This window comes from Salmo salar, chromosome 01 (genome assembly GCF_965601325.2).
Source record: "Salmo salar chromosome 01, fSalSal1, whole genome shotgun sequence".
Lineage (NCBI taxonomy): Eukaryota > Metazoa > Chordata > Actinopteri > Salmoniformes > Salmonidae > Salmo > Salmo salar.
The window spans coordinates 140,339,578-140,362,678 of NC_138291.1; the positions used below are offsets into that span (position 1 = coordinate 140,339,578).

The 23,101-nt window shown below is 42.6% G+C and overlaps 2 protein-coding genes across 4 annotated transcripts; one reads left to right on the plus strand and one right to left on the minus strand.

The window, feature by feature from the left end:
• Positions 1–962: 962 nt before the first annotated feature.
• Positions 963–4,743, plus strand: LOC106562340 (transmembrane protein 150C). Of its 3 annotated transcripts, none has more exons than XM_045688808.2 (8): positions 963–1,052; positions 2,012–2,093; positions 2,209–2,262; positions 2,348–2,380; positions 2,501–2,568; positions 2,904–3,031; positions 3,276–3,453; positions 3,697–4,743. In XM_045688808.2, the coding sequence occupies exons 2-8, from the start codon at positions 2,020–2,022 to the stop codon at positions 3,903–3,905; spliced, it is 744 nt and encodes a 247-aa protein (XP_045544764.2). In that variant the 5' UTR covers positions 963–1,052; positions 2,012–2,019; the 3' UTR covers positions 3,906–4,743. The 3 variants fall into 3 exon arrangements, with proteins under 3 accessions (XP_045544764.2, XP_045544758.2, XP_045544756.2); XM_045688802.2 differs by having other exon boundaries at positions 993–1,248; XM_045688800.2 differs by lacking the exon at positions 963–1,052 and adding an exon at positions 1,339–1,829.
• Positions 4,744–4,899: 156 nt separating this feature from the next.
• On the minus strand, positions 4,900–21,628 carry enoph (Enolase-phosphatase E1). The gene is given in 6 exon segments (NM_001140080.1): positions 4,900–5,802; positions 7,783–7,906; positions 9,301–9,433; positions 14,892–15,094; positions 17,110–17,211; positions 21,360–21,628. Coding segments are annotated over 6 exon segments (786 nt in total). The 5' UTR covers positions 21,444–21,628; the 3' UTR covers positions 4,900–5,662.
• Positions 21,629–23,101: the final 1,473 nt, after the last annotated feature.

Consider the following 23,101-nt stretch of genomic DNA (forward strand, 5'->3'; position numbering starts at 1 on the left):
CGTGATGGGATGACATTTTGAAGCAGATAATGGGCTGATAACAGAGAGAGGATCACCCATGACCTGGTGCATGTTGGGGACTGCACTTTCTATCTCACTCAAATCAAATCAAATTTATTTTTATATAGCCCTTCGTACATCAGCTGATATCTCAAAGTGCTGTACAGAAACCCAGCCTAAAACCCCAAACAGCAAGCAAAGCATGTGAAAGAAGCACGGTGGCTAGGAAAAACTCCCTAGAAAGGCCAAAAACCTAGGAAGAAACCTAATCTTTGGATTTAGTGCTCTCTAGCACGTGTTTATCCGACGCCAACGTTTTGTCTTGGTGGCGGTCCAGATTGGCCTTGATTGCAACGTCCACGAATTTTTATACTTTTTTTGGAACCAATCATAGACATATATGTTTGGTTCAGATTTGGTCCGGTTTCAACGTTCCTAGATGTCCGGTCCGGACCGACTTGTATTTGGCCCAAACATAGACATCTATAATTTATTCAGATTTGGTCCAGTCCTGACCGGCCTTGATTTGGCCCAAACATAGACGTCTATGATTGGTTCAGATTTGGTCCAATCATAGACATCTGTTTTTCATAAGTTTGGACAGCACAGTACAGGACAGTACATTACAGTTATGAAAAGTAGAGTATAGTACAGTAGAGTACAGTACAGTTCAATAAAGAAAAGTATAGTTCAGTACAGTTCAATAAAGAAAAGTAAAGTATAGTTCAGTAGAGTACAGTACAGTATAATGTACTGTATTTTACCCTAATGTACTCTACTGAACTAAACTGTATTCTACTGCTATAAACTTTACCGTACAGTACTCTACTGAACTGTGTCGTACTGTAGCGTGCTGTTATACATTGTGAAATTTAGCCTAGACATCTATAATTCGTTCAGATTTGGTCTGGTCTGGCCAAATGTGTACTTATTTGGGTGCGGAGCTCATTAGAATAATACCCAGCATGCTCTGCAAGTGTTTGTTTTTACATGTTGGTCATTCAGCAGACGTTTTTATCCACAGCGACTTACAGTCAGTGCATCCAAATAAGGTAGACCTCTTTTCAACTTTCATTCAGAACCAAAAATGAACCTTATTTCGACATCTGGAAAATACTTCCAAAAGACGTCTTTTCAACGTAATTTTTCTCACTGGGGACTATGACTGAAAACAAAAACTGCGTGTTTCAGTCAAATATGAAATGAGAAGACATAATATAAATCCAACAGGCGCCGGCTGACAACGAGGTATTTCATGTTTGTGGCTGACGATTAAAAAGAGAGACCGATCATATTGGGATTGGTGAAGCCAGTTAGTGAAGGTATCCTCCATTTTATAGGTTGTGGGGAACAATAAAAGAAAACATTTGTCTGGGAAATTGAACTGTTGTCACTCACCTACATGTGAAGCTGTCTGTTGTGGAAGCATCCTGTCAGAAATGACAGAACAGCATATTGACAGAGTGTTACATTCCAATTCCCAGCACACCAGCAATAGAATGAAAAGCGTTGCATGTTAGCTACGTCGTTTTTATTCAAGGCTATGCCCGAGACAAACACATTCACCATTTATCTCTGCCTCTAAAGATACATGCACCTGTCTGTATGTCAGTTAATTCAAGGCTATTATAAGTGCAATTATTTATGACCGCTTTACGAGAACTAATTATTGTAGCAGCTAGCAGGCTATTGGAGTAGGCTACTAGCCCTAGCAGTTCAGTCCTCTCCAATGGAAGCCTACTGCGGAAGAGGTGACTGCAGTCTTACGTTGTAAAATTCAGGGAACAACGCATCATTGTTTTTCTGACTTTGTCTTGGTCTCACTATTCGTAAGTGTGGCATCTGAACAGCATTCATTCTCTATTTTGAGTTACAGTAATTCCCTCAAACACATCTCAGGATAGGTTCCACCCGTTTTGCCTCAGTTGGTTCTAAAACAGTCCTAACTCCTTCATTTCCTATCTTACCGTTGACAGACAGTGGAGATGTTTGAAACTGTCTTTGTATACAGGAGACACCATGAGGAAGTGCAGTCCTTGGACGTTTCTCCCTTCCATGTACTCTCTCTTCACAGCTGCTGGACTCTGGGTTGTGTAAGTACACTTTTTTATGTTTTTTTTTTTTAAACACGATGTTTTTGCTATCTCACACACCATTTGGCTTTACAGCTGTGTGTGACATTAACAAAATGGTCATCATTGGTTGCAGGTATTTCATAGCTGTTGAAGATGAGAAGATAACACCCCTGAGTTCAGAATACAAGTAAGGACTATTAATAACGTAGCAATATGATATTCCAGTTATCATCACGCACCAGTTTCTAAATAGTACATGTATTTTTTCACAGGCGATCTGGCCCTAAATCCCCTCCATATATAAGGTACAGTACACACACCCTATACTAGTGCCAACCTTACTGGTTTCTAATCTTTACCTAGGTTTTGTGATTCCTGTCAATACAATTGTATCCCTCTCTCCCCATCTTCCCCCCCTCTCTCAGCATTGCAGGCAATGCTCCCCCGGCCAGCTGTGTATTTAGCCAGGTCATGAACCTGGCTGCCTTCGTAGGTAAGACTGACGCATGTTCTTCTGTTTATCTCCTGTATGAACATGGAAACATAGTCAACGTTGACCACTGAACCAAAAATAAATGGCAGGATAGAGACACTAATAGAAACAACGGGATGTACATTATAAAATGGGGAAGTGCTATCTATTGCTTGGCATGCATTTAGTCAGTAGTTCCAATGGCAGACCATGTAGTGCTCATTACAAACAGTTGTTGAGGATGTTAGTATTGAGTTGGAACAAAAGCCTGCACATCCTGTGGGTTCCCAGGACCAGGAATGAAATGGTTAGAGACCAGACCAGAGATAGATCCCTTATGGGTCTTCTCCTTTCAGGGTTCATCATTGGTGTCCTCAGATACCTGCAGCTGAAGCCCCAGGTCCACAAACCCTGGCTCAACATCAGCAGTCTGGTGGCTCTGTCCCTGGCCTGCTTCGGCATGACACTGGTGGGAAATTTCCAGGTAGGAGTCACTGACCCTGTTCTAGACACTTCCCCCTATCTCATAGACTGTCACTGGACTACTTCGTAGGAGTCTGACACAACTCCTAGCCCAGACCCAAGACATTTGGGAACCACTGGTAAAATAGCCAAAAAACCTCAACCTGGTTTGCAGTGATAATCAGATGTTTGCCAGAGGTTGTAAGGTCACAGTAAACATGAAACAGATAAGAGCCATGTCTGTTTTGTCTTTGTGTCTGGTCCAGTTATCAAATGACGAGGAGCTCCACAACATTGGGACGTCCATGACGTTTGGCCTGGGAACGTTGTTCTGCTGGGTTCAATCTGTCATCACCCTGAAAGTCAACCTTAGGAACGAGGGTCGGAGGGCAGGCATCCCTCGCTTCCTGTTGTCTGGGGCCATCACCGCCTGCATGCTGCTCTGTATCCTTCCTCTGGCTTTGGCTTGCACCAGGGACTCACTCTTGTCACTTAGCAGACGCTTTTACAAAGTTATTTACCACACAGTTAGTATAATATTATGGGTCTGTGGGCTGGCTACAGCTGTAGAGGTGGAAACCTTGCTTTCACTTATTCAACAGTTCGATCAGTGTTTACCTCAAAGGAGGAAGCTAGGAATTTTGTTGTGTTTTGTATAGTGTTTGATCCTCAACTCCCCCGGTTCAGACTTTGTCCTGATGGCGCAGCGTCTTCACATGCATGCTGCGCGAGCGCAGTGGGCGCTGGTCATGTTCTTTCTGAGCTTCCTCGCAACCTTCGCCATCGAGTTCAGACACTGCCACTTTGAGATCGTCTGCACCGACAACCGCGACCCGCCTCTCAGCCTGTCAGAAACCTTCTCGGAGGTGTCCGAGTACCAGTCGGACCAGCTATAGAGCGGCTCTGGGGGACAGAACCAGCTATAGAGCTTTGGAGTACTACAAAACAGTTAAGTTGCCTGTGGTTGGGGAGGGGGGGGGGAATGTACAAATGAACATGAAGTCTTTATGGGGTCAAGGGCTCCAGTGGGTCTCTGTTAGTTACTGAAGAAGAGTTAGTCTCACTACGGCATGTCTGCCTGTTTGAACGTAATAACCAGTGAATGACTGTCTTACTACTACTACTACTACTGTACGTCGAGGTGATCTTTCAAAAGCAAACAAACTCTTTCCATGAGCAACTTTTGTCATCATCAGCAGGGGTGTTCACTAAAAGATGCTAAACAATTTCATTGAAGATATATGAACATGGTTGTTTATCATGTAGCTGTGAGTTGTAGAACTCATGTCTCAGATTAAATAGTGACACCATACCTCACTGACTTTCAGATGAATGTAGCTAAGTCCTCAAAATGTGGGAGTCATCACCCTCTCCCATTTGATTCTACCCAACTTCCTCTACCGACATGAGGTGTTCTGCTGCGTTCGCTCTCTTTCCTGTCTACCTCTATTTTCAACCTGACTTAAGACAGACCGTTTGAGGAAGTCTCAGCCCCTCTGAAGATTAGTACAGTAGTATTACTTTTTAGGTCATCACCCAGGTACAATGATGCCATTTTGAACCATATCACTGTTGCTCCCATTAAACACAAGTCATGGGAATCTTTTTCAGTGTTCTCTCCATTGCATGTGATTTAGTACAACAATTGGCTTTGTCATTCGAGCATAACTGACACATGCATCTCAGTGTTGTACTGCTGTTTGTTAGAACATTAAATGATTTTTTACAATAAAACATGTCTTTGCATTCTGATTAATGACCTGTACAGGATTGGGCTATACTCAACATGCTTCACAATGGAAACAAAAACAGTACAGAAATGTAATACTCAAACTTCCAAGTTCAATCAGCATGATTTTGAACCACATTAGTTAAATACAAATAAAGTGATCAACTTAAATATGGTTTTTATTTAAAATGCTTAAAAAAAAGGTGAAAGAAACCCTGGGAGGTCCCTTAAAACGTGCAGTCTGCAGACTGGTACGACTCTTAGTGCCCACCCTGTGTGTAGCCTAGATACCCGACTGTTTCTGTGTTCAACAACGCTACACTGTTACCTGGCTAAGACAATGACATGTTGGCTAGAGCAGAAACAGACTGGCACCCAGGCTCCCCTTTTAGTGCATTCCCAAAATCCTTGGATCAATGGCCGACTCTCCCATTCCCCTCCCCTTGGACAAACAGTTCTCATGAGTGGCCCAGTTCAATTTCGGTTAGTAGCTTCTTCCCTTAGCCCACTCCCCTTCAGAGTCTGAAAGGACCAGATAGGGGAAAGCAATAGCTCTACCTGGCTCTCCAATAGGCTTAAAGGAGCGTCAATCACTTTGCTTTTACCATTCCAGTCCTTTGATAAGACCCAAGGGGCAGCAGGTGCTAGGGGAAAAGGCTAGGGAACTTGATTGAACAGGGCTAGTAAGTGTACTCCCTCTCTCTAGCGGTGTTCCGATTCTCTCCCAAGTGTACACTCATTACTCCCCCATGTATTTAAAAACAAAAAGGTGTTAGATATGGAGAAACCTCCCATGCGTACACTTATCCAGTACCTTTACATCCACAGGGGGGGGGGGGGGGGGGGGTCAATGAGTGCACACTTTGGGGAGGAAAAGGGCAGAATTCGAACGGCAGCATTTCTCCCCTCCCCTCCCCTCCAGTGTTACACGCGGCCCATCACTTCCAGTTGGCTGAAAGTTGTAATGAGGTTATAGTGTGACCTCTCCTCCTCCGTCAGCTCCATGTTCCCCGGCCGCACCACCACCGCCACGTTCACACCCGCATCCTCCGCTGCCTTGGCCTCTGCAGGGAAGAACAAAAACAAATATCCTCCTCTCGATCATGTTCCCTGAGACACACTAGGATCCCAGTACAGCAGGCTCACCCAGGTCCCAGTAACGGTGTAACAGAGGCCCTAACCCTTGGTTGTAAGCTAACATTCTACACAAAGGAAGGTAGAACATTAAGGTGATTGTGGGGCCAGCCGTGTGGCTCTCCACGCGATGGCATCTGCTTCGCCTCAGGTTAGAGTGACCACATTTAAAAATACCCAAATCGATGAGTTTGGGGGACATTCGCACCCCTCCACTAATGTAGCCCATTGAATATCATTATACAAAACACATCCTCCAACGTCTGCCTATGAAATTAGTATTTGTAATACCCTCAAACACCAAGTCAGGCTGCCTGATATCTAAAATGGACAATTCTCCACGTTTTATGGTGAAATAGCCAAACTGCATGCCAATCATTTGATCTCAAATCGGTTTCATGGGAATATTCATTTAGATCTTGAATTACTATTTTGTGAGAAAATGAGAGAAGATGGTGTTAAACTATATAGCCTTCCTGTTTCCTATTTTTTTTCTCCAATCAAAATCCCATTCTGCTTGTGGCGTACGCGGTGGAGTTGACCGCATTCGATAAAAAAAATAAAAAAAAGTATTATTCAGCTAACCATTCTAAAGTCTCAAGAAATTAGTAACAGTAACGTTATACTATGCGATTATATTTGGTTGTTATATAGAATACTAATTCAACCTTATAATCTTCCGAGACATTGATTCAGCTTTGATCCAACTTTACTAGATGAGCACGACTGTAAGATGTGGCCGAGTGACACTACTCCTGCAGCACTACACCCCTTCTCCCGCTGCACTGAATGAGCCAACTGAAGCACACCTAGCCTACTCTTTTGGTGATGAAAAAAAGACATCACATGTGGCTGTTTTAGGAAAATCTGGGAATGTGTGGCCAAGGAAACATTTCTGGTTGGTCTCAGGGAATATAAAACAGTTAGGAAGGTAGACTTAAAAACGGGATTGAGTGAAGTAGTACAAAATATGATGAATGAGCAACTAATGAGCATAGAGAGCCTCACAAGTTTGACGAAGTCACCTTATAGCCCATCTTTCAGTCTAATACGGCTGTTAACTTACTCTTCATCAGCTTTTTGTAAGTAGTTAGGCCTAACTGTCCTCTCCCAGTTTAGCTGGAATTTAGCCAGAAAGGATTTGAGAAATGTCATTGGTTGACATTGGCCTGTGTCTCGTCTTGCACAGAATATCAGATCTGAACAACGATTGGAGAAGTGTTCAACACCCCTGTACCAAATCCTAATGATATAGGCCTACATATTTTCATAAGTCTAACTGTAAGAGACCAGTTTGAATGAAAAAATGGGACAAAACATTTAAAAAAAAATAAAAAATGAAATTTGTTTGAATTTGTTGATAAATTGCGGGACATGATAGTCTAGTTGCGGGATGGGGAACAAAGGGCCAAACTGCTGGACTGTCCCGCGCAATCCGGGACATGTAGTCGCCATACCTCAGGGGGAGGCTCGCACTCTGATGCAGTACAGCATATAGCTCTAACACTGTACTGATTTAACGCCGATACAACAGCCTTTCCAAGTGCTATTCTGCACTAAAGCAGGGCTAGCTACATGGCCTCAGTTATGAAAATCTGGAAAACGTATCCTCTTCCTTCATGTTACCCAGTAGGTTATTGAGAACATGCGTGTCCATAAAACAGTCCATAACATAGGAAAATAAATACAAATTAAAATATGCCCATTTGACATTCTATAAGCAGCATATGGGTTGTTGTAATTCAGGACAAGCCCTTTGACAAGCAAGTGGGAAATTCCACGGTGGAATTCAGGCATAGCTAAGGTTGGCAAAGCTTCTGAGGCTGATCCTGCTAGGTGGAAAGGTTCTGGCTCAAACAACATGTAAAGAGCATTCACCATTGAACTCATTTGCCTGCTACAACACTTACCCCGTGTGATATCTGTAAGGAACATGATTTCTTCAGACAGGCAGCCCATTCTCTCCGCAATTCTCTCATAGCTTTTACTTTCTACTTTAGCGCCTATGTTGGTGTCGAAGTGGCCATCAAATAGCTGAAAGGATAGAGACAATCTGAAGTTAGCTGGGAGTAGGACTACAAAATTCCGGTAACTTTCCCAAAAATTCCAATGTTTTCCAGAAATCCTGGTTGGAGAATTCCCCAATTTCCTGCTTATTCCCTCCTGATTCAAGGAATCTTCCAACTGGGATTTCTGGAAAACCTGGATATTTTGGGAAAGTCACTGGAATTTTGCAACCCTAGCCAGGAGTGTATTACAATTAGGGATGTGACAAATTAACAATTTTCCTTAACGTTTAAAGTGTTATTTTCTCTCGATTAAATAAGATTTTTTTTTTAATTGCATGAGAATTCACAAGGCAAAATATTGTGCTGCATATGACTGCTAGGGGGAAATGCAGTTCCATCTACCGCAGTCATGGCTACTCCGTCCCTTATCAGTGCTTTCAGGTCTGTTGTTGGTGGGCCTGCTATGCTGCCAGCGCCAGGTTGGGTCTTACACTGCGTCCCTTTCAGATGGTTAAGCATTGCACCTGTACTACAATTACTTTAGGCCTACCCCAATTCCACAGCGCAAAGTTCGCATTTCACCACCTTCTCATAGTATTGCAATATAGGATGCTGCCGTCGCTTGGCTTTCTCTGCCATTTTCCCAATGACGGCGACGTAGTGGTGGAGAGTCGACTCCAAAAGAATCAATTCCTTGACAGCTTGCACATCCACTCCCAGTTTCAACTCCTATTTCTGAGTGTCAAGACTCAGTATTTTTGGAACGGAGACTGATTTGTTGCCGTACTTCCGAGAACACAAAACATCTTTCATAGCAAGCTAGCAAGGGAAAGAGAGGGGAGGGGCCCAGTATAGGCAGGTCAACCACCAGGCAGACAGTCAGAACCGTGCACTAGACCCATCTATTGGTAATTAAATGCTGTATCTCACAATCTCTTGGCTTGCATGTGTCTCGCAACTTCAGTAAAGCAGGGCCTATCATAAATGAATAAGCATGGATATTGTACACACAACAGACCGAAGACTGAACACACTCGCATCATGAGTAAAGAGAAAGAGCAGGCGAGCCAGCGCGAGGGGAGGGGCCAGGAAGCGTGCGCACGTGTCTTGGTAATCTGTATCTCGCATATTCACCAAAGTAGTCTAAAGTTCCTCTTCCTCCCTGGTTTCATTTAAATTACACAACTTTCTCCAGGCCTTTATAACCTATCGTCTAGTTAGGCTATAACACGGAAAATAAAATAACTGCACTGTGATTTTACTTTTGTGAGAAACACCCCCCACACACATTGTTTTCGGTTGACTTTTTCTAAACGTTAACAATCCCAACTGCGTTTTAAATATTCACACCCCTAATTACAATGAACCAGAGAGATCAGTGCGTGTTCTAAACAGTTTATAAAGAGAAGAGTTTCTTACGTCAAGGACGTCTCCCTCTACAGAGTATCCAAACAGTAGTTTCTGGGCTTCAACGCTGCCAGAGGAGTAGATATAGACCTTCAGGCCCTGCCGTCTCCACCTTCTGATGGATGGAACCACGTCCTGGTACACCCTGGTTCACACACACACACATTAGTAATACTGTCTGGATGAGTCATCAAGGACTCCAGACAATGAAGGTTTGAAGGTGACATTTGGAATAAATGCAGGAGTACAATAGGACTTGATCCTCTCACAGGTCGTTTAGAAACCATTAGCATTAATACCACTACATAAAGACTAAACACAACCTGTAGATCTACATTCCTGCAGGGGAGAGAAAAAAAATTAAATACAAAAAAAATATATAAATAAAAAAAATAAAAAAATATAAAAAAAATCGGATCTTGCAATCTGTGCACACATACAGTTGTGGCCAAATATATTGGCACCCTTGCACTTCCCTTAAATAATTCCCCATTTCTTCTACAATAAGTTGAACTGGAAAATAAACCGGTGACATATGGCAACGTAGTATAGAGCGTATCCACACATCATTTTACATAAAGATATGGGCTCATTCAGTTCAAAAGTGTTGCACCGTTTCCATTACTCAAATGACAGGCTGGGAAGAATCTATCCAAATTTCAACCAAGTGTTTGTGATTCCGCGACTGTTTTGGTCACGCCAATCTCTGAGGGGGTTTGTTACATATGTGAAATCTGCTCACGGCAATTTAAGTTGCCATGTAGGCTACTTGATCATAATGTTGGCCTACCATCAAAAACAATGGAGAAAATGCATCCCATAACATTTTAACATGGAAATAGCTGTTCTATCATTCAGCCTACAGTAGCAGCCAATGTGTGGTGTTCAATGTAGGCCTACATTCCATCAGACTTTTGAAAATAAACATGCATTAACCTGTTTATCCACATTTCCTTCAGACAAGGTGACTGAAAATGTTGTGTTTGATGCTAGAAACAACTTTACAAATTAAAAATGCATTATTCCCATACCATAATTACAGAGAATCAGACAAATGATGCTACCCTCTGCCTATTGGCTACTTAGCTCATTCAACCCGGTCTCAAAAAAAAATCTCTTTACCTGACTAGCTTTTCAAAGATGTCTAGAAATTTATACGTTTTGTACTCTTGTAGGAAGCAATCACTCCCTTATTAGACTACAAATTATCTATAACTAATAACTCACTAACTAGCGAAGGATATGAACAAAATTTGCACACATGGCTACATGCAGCTCTCGCTTTAATCTCAAAACAAGCTCATCTACTCATGACCGCTCATGCTGTAAACACAGTCCAACTCAAAGTAAATGGCACAGATCCATATATGGCAATATTCTATTTGCATATAGGCCTACTGCAGCTCTGATTGTTTATGCCGCACCGGTCTGTGTACACTAGAGTACGGGCGGTGTCGTGTGTGTCAATGCAATAGAATCCTACTCTGATGCGTTCTGCCTACAACAAAATTGTTAGCAAAGTTTGTTTTGTTTCGGTATGTTGCATTGAAAGTGGCTAATATTGCGTTGATTCTATCACAATTGCCACAGTAAAGGGAAACGTTGATAGAGTTAACAAGGAAAACTCTAGAACAGTGGTCACCAACCTTTTCTGAGTCAAAATACAAGCCAAGATCTACCACTCGGATATTTTTTATTTAAACATGACTTAAAAAAAAAACATAACCCTATGCAACATTAACTAATTAAAAACAGAACTGTAACAATTAGGTTTGTGCAGTAAGCTATAGGCCCAATACATTATCACCACATATTGACTTTGCTTGAATTGCCCTGCCAATGCATTGTTGGTCGTGTCATTTTTAGGCTATATGATCACACCTGTAATAGATCGGTTGTTGTATTACTTGTGAAGCACAGCTGAGTGAGCATACATTTAAATAATTAGCTTTTTATTAAAAAAAAATATTGGGCTGATGGTCAGTCAGTGGAGGGAGAGAGCATTAGACTGAGGGTCCGCCTCTCAACATCTCTCCCTTACCAAAAAGGGACACCGTCTTCCAGCTGATGGCGAAACTCGAGTCGCACCACATCATTTTTTGCCTCATGCACAAATTCAAGTTGTTACTCCTATGAACAGAGAAAGTGAAATATTCCTTGAGCCACTAATAATAACAACGCAAGCCTATAGATACATTTTCCTACTCATTAATTTCTGCTACAGTGCTTGTTGTAGCGATGAGTTGAAATAGGAAGAACGCACATATTATTGCTTATAAAAGTGTTGAACACAAAGTGTTGACAGTGCTGAGTAAGAACTTAAACATGAACTCACTCATAAAAACAGCAGCTCTTTGCTGTATTCGTTGACAGTCTCTAGTCATGGTTTTAAACAGTTTGAAATCTCAGAGTAGCAACTTCTCTGTAGCTCTCTTATGTCTGCTACGTTACAGCAGACACGGTAATCTGAACCATCTGTTTGGCCAGCATTAGGCCTATAGTGCACTTGATTTGCTCTCTGGGCCCGCCGGGAAGGCAGAGTTTGTACCTTCAGACACATGAAATGGTTCAAAATTGCAACAGTTCACCTACCCGGCTAGCAGAGCAGCTGAATCGGGCGCACCTACCGCCAACAGCCCGAGACGAATAAAACAACAAAAAAGGAACACAAGGCTTTATCGTTAAGTCTTTTACAGAAATGTTTGGGGATCGACTAGGAATGCCTTGGAGATCAGTCGATCGTGATTGACTGGTTGGTGACCACTGCTCTCGAAAGTTTAGTGAAGTTCAATCTCATTCTTGTCCCTGTGGGCTAATATTTCTGCGCAGCAGTCTCGGGCTACTGCAGTTTAGAGGGAACATTGCACGTGACTATTAAACAATCTGAATCCGATTGAATTGGAAGTCGGTTTCTCCCGGTTCTGGGAGCCTGGGGATGCACATCTTTGTTTTTGCCCTAGCGCCAGCACACTCGATTTAACTTACCAACTTATTAGCCTCTGATTGTAGTCGGTGTGTTGGATGCTGGGGCGCGTATATGCACCCCTCCGGGTCCCTGGGACTGAGATTGGGGGACGCTGTCGTAGGCCAAACATGGTAAGAGTTGCTAAGAAAGAACATTCTCTAAGGCATTCTTAAAATGTCAGCAGTGGTGCTGTAATTACCCCTTCATTACTATTATGGTTATTACTTATTGCCCCTTCATGGGGCGGCAGGTAGCCTAGTGGTTAGAGTGTTGTACTAGTAACTGAAAGGTTGCAAGATCGAATCCCCGAGCTGACAAGGTGAAAATCTGTCGTTCTGCCCCTGAACAAAGCAGTTAACCCACTGTTCCTGAGCCGTCATTGAAAATAAGAATTTGTTAACTGACTTGCCTAGTTAAATAAAGGTAAAATAAAAATATTATGGTCATTACTTACTGCCCCTTCATTACTATTATGGTTATTACTTATTGCCATTGTTTTTTTTGTGCAATTTTTGTATGATGCCTTGGTGGGATGGGTGAGGGATGTATTATTTTTACAAATAAAGTATTTTTTTCTAAAGACAATAACTTTGGGTCTCCACACCTTGTTCTTGGAATTTAAACATTGCAAAACTAATTTAAATTTTTGTTAATGAAAAAAATAAATAAAACAAGTGCCATGGACAAAATGATTGCCACTCCAGAGGTAGTACTTAGTTGCACAGCCTTTGGCCAAGATAACTGCCGACAAATCCTTCTTTCAGACAGCTGCACCTTTAGAACTGGCAATTTGTCACTCTTCAGCAGCAAAGCAACCCAACAGCATTATCAAACCTCACCCATGTTTGATTGTAGGGAGGGTGTTATTTTCTTTGAATGCTTCATTTGGTCATTGGTAAACATAGGAAGACCCCACTGCTGAAGGAGACAAGAAAGCCTAGTAGAACTTCTCAAAAACCCAACTAAACAAGCCCAAATCCTAGGAAACTGTTCGGTGGATCATTGAAACAAAATTAGAGATCTTTGGCTATACAGATCAATGACGACCAAATGAAGCATTCAATGAAAATAACATCCTCCCTACAATCAAACATGGGGGGAGGTTTGATAATGCTGTGGGGTTGCTTGCTGGGACTCCCTAAAAACACACCACTTCGATACAGCTACAACCGGAAGCGGCTTTTCATAGCCGGTTAGGAGAACCTTTTCGCTAACCCTAATTCTCCTAACCTTCTGCGTAAGTCACTTCCGGTCGTAGCTGTATCGAAGTGGTGTGTTTTTTAGGGAATCTCATGCTTAGCTGCCTCTGGTACTGGGGGCCTTGAACGTGCGCAATGCATCATGAAATCAGCAGATTATCAGGTGTTTGAGTCTAACGTTCAACCCTGTGTCCAAAAACTTGGTCTCCAATGAAGGTTGTGGTTCTTACAGCATGACAACTCCAAACACACATCAAAAAGCACCAAGTAATGATTCAAGAAGAAAACGCTAAACTGTTCTGGAGTGATGTAAATCCGAAGTGAAGCGAAGAGATGTAAATCCCATCCAAAACCTATGGTGAGATCTGAAAACAGTAGTTGGTCAAGGGAACCCCTAAAACATTAAAGCAGTTTGCTGCTGAAGAGTGGCCCAAATTGCCAGTAGAAAGGTACAGCAAGCTCATTGATGGCTATAAGAACCAAAGGCTGTGAATGTCTGTAACTAACAAGTTTGCCAAAAGGCACCTAAAGACTCTCACACCATGAGAAACAAGATTCTCATGATGAAACCAAGATTGAACTCTTTGGCCTCAATGCCAAGCGTCACCTCTGGAGGAAACCTGGCAGCATCCCTACGGCAATACATGGTGGTGGCAGCATCATGTTGTGGGGATGTTTTTCAGCAGCAGGGACTGGGAGACTAGTCAGGATTGAGGCAAAGATGAATGGATCAAAAAACAGAGAGGTCCTTGATGAAAACTTGGCCAGAGTGCTCAGGACCACAGACTGGGGTGAAGGTTCACCTTCCAATAGGACAACAACCCGAAGCACACAGCCAAGACAACGCAGGAGTGGCTTCGGGACAAGTCTCTGAATGTCCTTGAGTGGCCCAGCCAGAGCCCGGACTTGAACCCGATCGAACATCTCTGGAGATAACTGAAAATAGCTGTGCAAGCAACGCTTCCCATCCAACCTGACAGAGCTTGAGAGAACTGCAGAGAAACTCACCAAATACAGGTGTGCCAAGCTTGTAGTGTCATACCCAAGAAGACTCGAGGCTGTAATCACTGCCAAAGGTGCTTCAACAAAGTAGTGAGTAAAGAGTGAATACTTACATAAATGTGATATTTCCGTATTTTGTTGATAAATTAGCCAAAACTTCTAAAAACCTATTTTTGCTTTGTCATTTTGGGGTGTGTCGATTGATGAGGGAAAAAAACGATTTAATCAATTTTAGAATAAGGTTGTAACGTTACAAAATGTGGAAAAAGTCAAGGGGTCTGAATACTTTCCGAAGGCACTGTATTTGGCCGGAACTGTATCTGTCTTATGCTAACCATGAAATTATGTCTATGGGATATTTGCACTAAAATCGATTTAGGATTCATCCGTCATACAGTACATTTAGTGCAATAGAAGGAAAACTTCTTGCTACTTACTCGCCTTTGATTCTCCCAGCAGCATAGGCCGCCCTCCACATGTGTCCCTGCAGCTGTTTCAGGGCCGTGGTCTTCCTGTCCGAAGCCATCTGCCACAGCACGTTGTCCACCACCTCCCTGATGGCTTTCTCCTCGTCCGTGTGCCCAGACTGGTCCAGGGCGTGCTGCGCACATGCTCGGTTCAGACGCAGGTCCTCCTCAACCTAACATGAAAGGGTCAGCACAGGGTCAAGGGTTAATCAGAGTCATGTTCATTAGGGAGCAGGGTTGGAATTAACCATTGACAACTCTTGTTGTTATCGAATGTTGAAGACAGACAGGTCTTGGCCGACGGGAAACTGTTCATTCCAGTAAATTAGATATTATGGTAGCCGCCACGCTATTATGAGAACTTATCACTGTTCTGCATTGTGCAAATCAATAAGCTCATTGGAGGAGGAGAGAACTCATTAGCTCCATTCACAGACCTGGCTGCATCCCTTATTGAAGAACCCAATGTTGTTACAGAATTTACTGTAGTCAAGTGTTTCTCGGATGTAGATAGCTTTACACCAGGGAGGGACTGGCAAAGAACTTCCTGCAGTAGGTCTGCTAGACTTCAGCAGCCAGTGAATGTGAGTGCAGCTCTGAACGCTTGTCTCGTCGCTTGCACTCATGTCATCCGATTTGACAGGACGCAGGGCACTTAACGCCGGCAGCTAATCAAATACACCCATTAATCTTTGACCTACATAGCTAAACTCAGCAAAAAAAGAAACGTCCCTTTTTCAGGAGCCTGTCTTTTAAACACCGTTTCCCATGCTTGTTCAATGAACCATAAACAACTAATGAACATGCACCTGTGGAACGGTCGTTAAGACACTAACAGCTTACAGACGGTAGGCAATTAAGGTCACAGTTATGAAAACTTAGGACACTAAAGAGGCCTTTCTACTGACTCTGAAAAAAGGGTCCCTGCTCATCTATGTGAATGTGAGACTCCTAAGACAGCGCTACAGGGAGACAGGACGGACAGCTGATTGTCCTCGCAGTGGCAGACCACGTGTAACACCACCCGCACAGGATCGGTACACCCGAACATCACACCTGCGGGACAGGTACAGGATGACAACAACAACTGCCCAAGTTACACCAGGAACACACAATGCCTCCATCAGTGCTCAGACTGTCCGCAATAGGCTGAGAGAGGCTGGACTGAGGGATTGTAGGCCTGTTGTAAGGCAGGCCCTCACCAGACATCACAAAAAGTGCTCTTCACTGACGAGTCATGGTTTGTCTCACCAGGGGTGATGGTCAGATTCGCCTTTATTGTCGAGGAATGAGCGTTACACCGAGGCCTGTATTCTGGAGCGTGATCGATTTGGAGGTGGAGGGTCTGTCATGGTCTGGGGCGGTGTGTCACAGCATCATCAGACTGAGCTTGTCGTCATTGCAGGCAATCTCAACACTGTGCGTTACAGGGAAGACATCCTCCTTCCTCATGTGGTACCCTTCCTGCAGGCTCATCCTGACATGACCCAGCCATACTGCTCGTTCTGTGCGTGATTTCCTACAAGAGAGGAACGTCAGTGTTCTGCCATGGCCAGCAAAGAGCCCAGATCTCAATCCCATTGAGCACGTCTGGGACCTGTTGGATCGAAGGGTGAGGGCTAGGGCCATTCCCCCCAGAAATGTCCGGGAACTTGCAGGTGTCTTGGTGGAAGAGTGGGGTAACATCTCACAGCAAGAACAGGCAAATCTGGTGCAGTCCATGAGGAGGAGATGCACTGCAGTACTTAATGCAGCTGGTGGCCACACCCAATACCGACTGTTACTTTGATTTTGACCCCCCCCCCCTTTGCTCAGGAACACATTATTCCATTTCTGTTAGTCACATGTCTGTGGAACTTGTTCAGTTTATGTCGCAGTTGTTGAATCTTGTTATGTTCATACAAATATTTACACGTTAAGTTTGCTGAAAATAACCGCAGTAGACGTTTCTTTTTTTGCTGAGTTTATATATTTGGGCTAAACCCAAACCCACTGTAGATACCCTGAACTGCTGATTCATTTAATGTACTAATCTGAGGCATACCACATAAGCAATCATTAACAGGCTCAACAAAGAACAAGGTATATGTTTCCACCCAGAATGTATGCATGGGTGTTGCATATTCTGTCTGTGTGCAGTCACTGCTAACTGCTCATCATTGTCCACAGTTTTCAGAAAACCAGTTACCTGTTTCTTCAGGAGATGCACATCTTGTTTGCATTCATCTTCTTCCCAATGCGCAGACAGATGTTCTTCAAGATGATCTTTGATGTATGGGAATAAAATGTCCTACAGGAGAAAATAGCACCGTTAGCAAATAGCTAGCTAGCTGTCATTCATTACCTTGTGTGCACCATTCGACCCCCTTGTTCATGGATGTTGAAAAGACATTGAAATTTGGTCTTTCCACCCTGTCCTTGATTTCAAGGTCTACAGACGTTTTTGGACGTCTATAATTGGTTCAGATTTGGACCGGACCAAATCTGAACCAATCAGACGTCCATCTTTCACAAGTTTGGAGAGCACAGTACAGCAGAGCATAGTACAGTTGAGTATAGTTCAGTACAATACAGTAGAGCAGCTTAGCATAAAATACAGTATAATGTACTATATTGTACGGAATTAATCTACTGTGCTCTACTGTACTTAGCTCAAATTTAGATACCTTTAATTATTTTATTTATTTATTAATAAGCTGGGTCTGAAGGGCAATCCATAGCGAAAGCTTGCGAGATATCACCAAACCTGTTGCTTTACCCGTTTTAGCAGCACGTGCCCAGTGTTGGGGATGCTACCCCCACCCCCTCCAATCTAATTGAAAGATTCCTAAGCTGTGCACTCACATGGCACGCTTTCACATCTAGACAGGTAAACAGACTGCCTGCAATCATACCAAATCCTGCCTGTGGTTCACGAGCACTAGCCAGAGGCTGTGATATACATTGATGTTATATTATTGACTGCATCAAATCGATGTAAAGCAAGCAAGCTATGCTAACGGTGTTAATTTTAGCAGCTATTTTATATTTAGTCTTAAATTAACTTAGTCTTCGTCACCGTTTGATAATTTCATCCTTCGTTAGTTTTAGTTCAGACGACTAAACCTCTGGACAATGTCTCGCTTTAGTCAGCCATTTTAGGTCACAATATAGTCTGTGCATTTTTTTCTATTAAATAATGAATATTTAGGCAACCTCTAACTTCCATCATGTGCACATTCAGATAGGCCTAGATGGACAAGGCTACTATCCCCTTTTATACCTTAGCTGGCAACATTGATATTGTGGCAGATTGTAACCAATGCCAGCCATAATTAACCATGTTGGGTATAAAGCCTACAGGTAAACAATTTACAACTCTGATTTTCTCCCCATCATAACCATCAAGGGGTTAAATAAGTGGTTTCCTTGAAAAATGGGAGAATTTTTGCTTTCCAAAAATGCCAGAAGTATTACTGTACTACTAATAAAAAAAATAAACAAATATTCATTTTTCCCATTGGAAAAAAAGCAACCGCAACTCGCTTTTGTCGACTGTGGCACGAGAGTGGCCACACAGATGAATGCAAATATAGCCTACTTTAAAGTAAGAGCGAGAGAGTGTAAACATTGTTTCTAGTTGAGGTTAGTTACAAGTCAAGTGTCTTGGCTTCAGAGCAGTTCAAAAGATTGACGAGTAACTGAAGTGACCACCTGGGAGCTGTTCGGGAGACCACGCAACTGAATTTTTTTTAAATTCTGCCAATGAGAGGATTGCATGAAATATTCTGCATGCATGAAAGTTTAGGAATAGACAAAACAGATGAAAAGGAGCTTCATGTCAAATTGATTGTCCATTACTGTCACATGGAATTTGTCTCATCACATTTTTTGTCAAATAAAATGAAGTTATTAGTAATAGTTTGTCAAGAAAAATAGGTTGATGAGTAGTTGTTGATGAAATTAACACTACACCAGCCAACTACCTAGCTAGCAAGGATAATTGTGGCCATTTTCCCCCGCACTTCCTGTCCTTTTCTACAACAAATCAATTTAGATTAAACAGCCTACCTGCTGTTTGCAGTCTACTCCTCATTAAAGTAACATATTTCCGTCATTTTAATTCCATTTTGCATTCCACTTCATCAGCTAGACTACATATGGTCCAGACTGCTAGACTGCAACTCCAGTCCTCGGGGGCCTGATTGGTGACACACTTTTGCACCAGCCCCAACTAACACACCTGATTCTAATTATAAACTAATGATCTTCAGGTTTAGAATGTAATTAGTTTAGTCAGCTGCATTTGCTAAGGATGGGGAAAAAGTGTGACACCACTCCGGCCCCCGAGGACTTGTGTTGCCAAATCCCTGCTCCAACTGTACTGTCGCTTTGACAACAAGCGGCATTTTATTTTGTGTTGCACATCATAACTACATTCAAAAGTGTGTCAAATATGTCATCGTATTACCTGCTCGTCGAACATCTCGTTCCAAAATCATGGGCATTAATAACGGAGTTGGTCCTCCTGTTGCTGCTATAACTGCCTCCACTCTTCTGGGAAGGCTTTCCACTAGGTTTTGGAACATTGCTGCGGGGACTTGCTTCCATTCAGCCACAAGAGCATTAGTGAGGTCGGGCACTGATGTTGCGCGATTAGGCCTGGCTCGCAGTTGGCATTCCAATTCATCCCAAAGGTGTTTGATGGCGTTGACGTCAGGGCTTCCACACCGATCTCTACAAACCATTTCTGTATAGACCTCACTTTGTGCATGGGGGCATTGTCATATTGAAACAGGAAAGGCCCTTCCCAAACTGTTGCCACAAAGTTGGAAGCACAGAATCATCTAGAATGTAATTGTATGCTGTAGATTTAAGATTTCCTTTCACTAGAACTAAGGGGCCTAGCCCGAACCATGAAAAACAGCCCCAGACCATTATCCCTCCTCCACCAAACTTTACAGTTGGCACTATGCATTGGGGCAGGTAGCGTTCTCCTGGCATCCGCCAAACCCAGATTCATCCGTCGGACTGTCAGATGGTGAAGCATCACTCCAAAGAACGTGTTCTCCCTGCTCCAGAGTCCAATGGCGGCAAGCTTTACACCCTTCCGGCTGATGCTTGGCATTGTGATCTTAGGCTTGTGTGCAGTTGCTCGGCCATGGAAACTCCTTGCAAGAAACTCCCGAAAAGCTTTGTGCTGACATTGCTTCCAGTGGCAGTCTGGAACTTGGTAGTGAGTGTAGCATCCGAGGACAGATGTTTTCTGAGCGCTATGCGCTTCAGCGGTCCCATTCTGTGAGTTTGTGTAGCCTACCACTTTTCTGCTGAGCCGTTGTTGATTCTAGACGTTTCCACTTTACAATAACAGCACTTACAGTTGACCGGGGCAGCTCTAACAGGGCAGACATTTGAATCGGTGTCGACGTACGTACGCACGTGTGTGTGTGAGATATACACACACACACACACACACTTGTATGTAGCAATATCATATAAATAATTGTATTTAATTCAGACAAAGCCTTTTAAATTGTAAAAAAGAAAAATAGGCCTATTTTTTTGTTCAAAGAAATGTATACTCTCGCAAGTAATCAAATACTGACATCCGTTCGGATATTCGATTAACCATACCCATCTGTAATGCAAACGACGTCTACCAATTACAGATAGCGTCCAACACGGGACACGTGCTGCTAAAACAGGTACAGTCATTGGCCGAGTACTAATCTTGCACACTTCTATGCAATGCACAAAGACCAAACATTACTGTTTAAATAACTGTATTTGCGGTTGTAACTGTATGTGACGGCAAGTTTTGTAGGGCTGTAAGGTACTGTCCAAACTTGAGACATAGACATCCAGTCCAGCCCAACCAAATTTGCTATTGTTTGGGGGCAGAGCTCATTAGAATAATACCCAGCATATTTTGCAAGTGTTCCTTTTCACATGTACATTTTGGGCTTTTAGCAGACGTTCTTATCCAGAGCAACTTAGTCAGTGCATTCAACTAAGGTAGATAAACAACCACATATCACAGTTAAAGAAAAACTTTTCTGTAACCATTACTGAGAATGAAAGTTCAGACAAACAACATGATCACTGACCGTTTCAAAGCTTTTGAAAAAGCTGTGACAGATGGAGTAATAAATATTCCATACTGAAATCTTCAGCTTGTTCCATTTTCCTACTTAAATTGGAATACAAAAATAATGTGATAATGCTTTCTTAATTGACATGTATATAAGTGAATGTGTACGGTTGAAATTTGGCTATAGAAAATATTTATTTTCAATTTCCATTCAGAACCGAAAATTAACCAAATTCCAACGTCTGGACAAGACGTATTTTCAACGTCATTTTGCTCATTGGGTAGCAATCGGTCTAGCAAAGAATGTAACTTGCGAGCTTCAATACACACCTCAAATGCCATATATTAGTCTCAGCATGTTGTCCTACCTTTACAAACGTTATTGGTGTCGTGGTTCCTTCAATATCCAGCAAAAGTGCGGTAGTGTTTGCAGGGATTGAAACCGTAGCCATGTTTCTGTCTAAATCCGCCTAGTATAGCGATTGTTAGCTTAGCTATCTACTCAGCTATCCAGGTTGGAAAAATACGGTATCCAACCTAAGAGAGAGGAAAACCAATTCCTTTCCAAGTCGTGTTAGGTTCCTTTTCAATTAGCTAATGTTGGATAGTGGAGGCTCGTCACGTCAGCAGACATGTAACAGCCAGACAGACTCATTTGAACGTTCCCAACACATGGAGCGTACATAATAATAGCCGAGTGCCCAGGAAGTGTTCTGCGTCTTTGGTATCTTCTTCTTTTATGAGGCTTAACGGCAGTTGGTATCCAATAAATGTTGCATTACCGCCACCTACTAGACTGGAGTATAACTCCCTTATACTTTGCTTGAATATAAATTAACAAATAACCTACCATCTAACATTACACACACACACACACACACACACACACACACACACACACACACACACACACACACACACACACACACACACACACACACACACACACACACAAAATACCACCCTACTCCATTATTCAAATCTATTTATTCCTACTTCAAGCCAACAACCTGAAAGGGTTGGACACCACCACTTAACACACCTTGTAACTCCTCTGATGACAAGTCTCGCACACTCAAATACCTCTCTACAGCTGCCACCACAACCTCAATTTTCAGCGACCTACGTTCCATTCCTGCAGTACAGTTGATAATCATTGCTAGAAATGCAAAAAATCCAATCTTACTGAAACATCTACAGTTGAAGTCGGAAGTATACATACACTTACGTTTGAGTCATTAAAACTCATTTTTCAACCACTCCACAAATTTCTTGTTAAGAAACTATAGTTTTGGCAAGTCTGTTAGGACATCTACTGTGTGCATGATACAAGTAATTTTCCCAACAATTGTTTACAGACAGATAATTTCACTTATAATTCACTGTATCACAATTCCAGTGGGTCAGAAGTTTACATACACTAAGTTGACTGTGCCTTTAAACAGCTTGGAAAATTCCAGAAAATGATGTCATGGCTTTAGAAGCTTCTGATAGGTTAATTGACATAATTTGAGTCAACTGGAGGTTTACCTGTGGATGTATTTCAAGGCCTACCTTCAAACTCAGCACCTCTTTGCTTGACATCATGGAAAAATCAAACGATATCAGCCAAGACCTCAGAAAAACAATTGTAGACCTCCACAAGTCTGGTTCATCCATGGGAGCAATTTCCAAATGCCTGAAGGTACCACGTTAATCTGTACAAACAATAATACGCAAGTATAAACACCATGGGACCACGCATCCGTCGTACCGCTCAGGAAGGAGACGCGTTCTGTCTCCTAGAGATGAACGTACTTTGGTGCGAAAAGTGCAAATCAATCCCAGAACAACAGCAAAGGACCGTGAGAAGATGCTGGAGGAAACCGTTACAAAAGTATCTATATCCACTGTAAAACGAGTCCTATATCGACATAACCTAAAAGACCGCTCAGCAAGGAAGAAGCCACTTCCAAAATCGCCATAAAGAAGACAGACTACGGTTTGCAACTGCACAAGGGGACAAAGATCAAACTTATTGGAGAAATGTCCTCTGGTCTGATGAAACAAAAATAGAACTGTTTGGCCATAATGACCATCTTTATATTTGGTGGACAAAGGGGAAGGCTTG

Excerpts from the sequence above, each read along its gene's own strand:
- LOC106562340 (XM_045688808.2), top strand. The coding sequence starts at position 2,020 with ATGAGGAAGTGCAGTCCTTGGACGTTTCTCCCTTCCATGTACTCTCTC. Across the intron at positions 2,094-2,208 it reads GCTGCTGGACTCTGGGTTGT|GTATTTCATAGCTGTTGAAG; the intron begins GTAAGTACACTT and ends CATTGGTTGCAG. Across the intron at positions 3,032-3,275 it reads CACTGGTGGGAAATTTCCAG|TTATCAAATGACGAGGAGCT; the intron begins GTAGGAGTCACT and ends TGTCTGGTCCAG.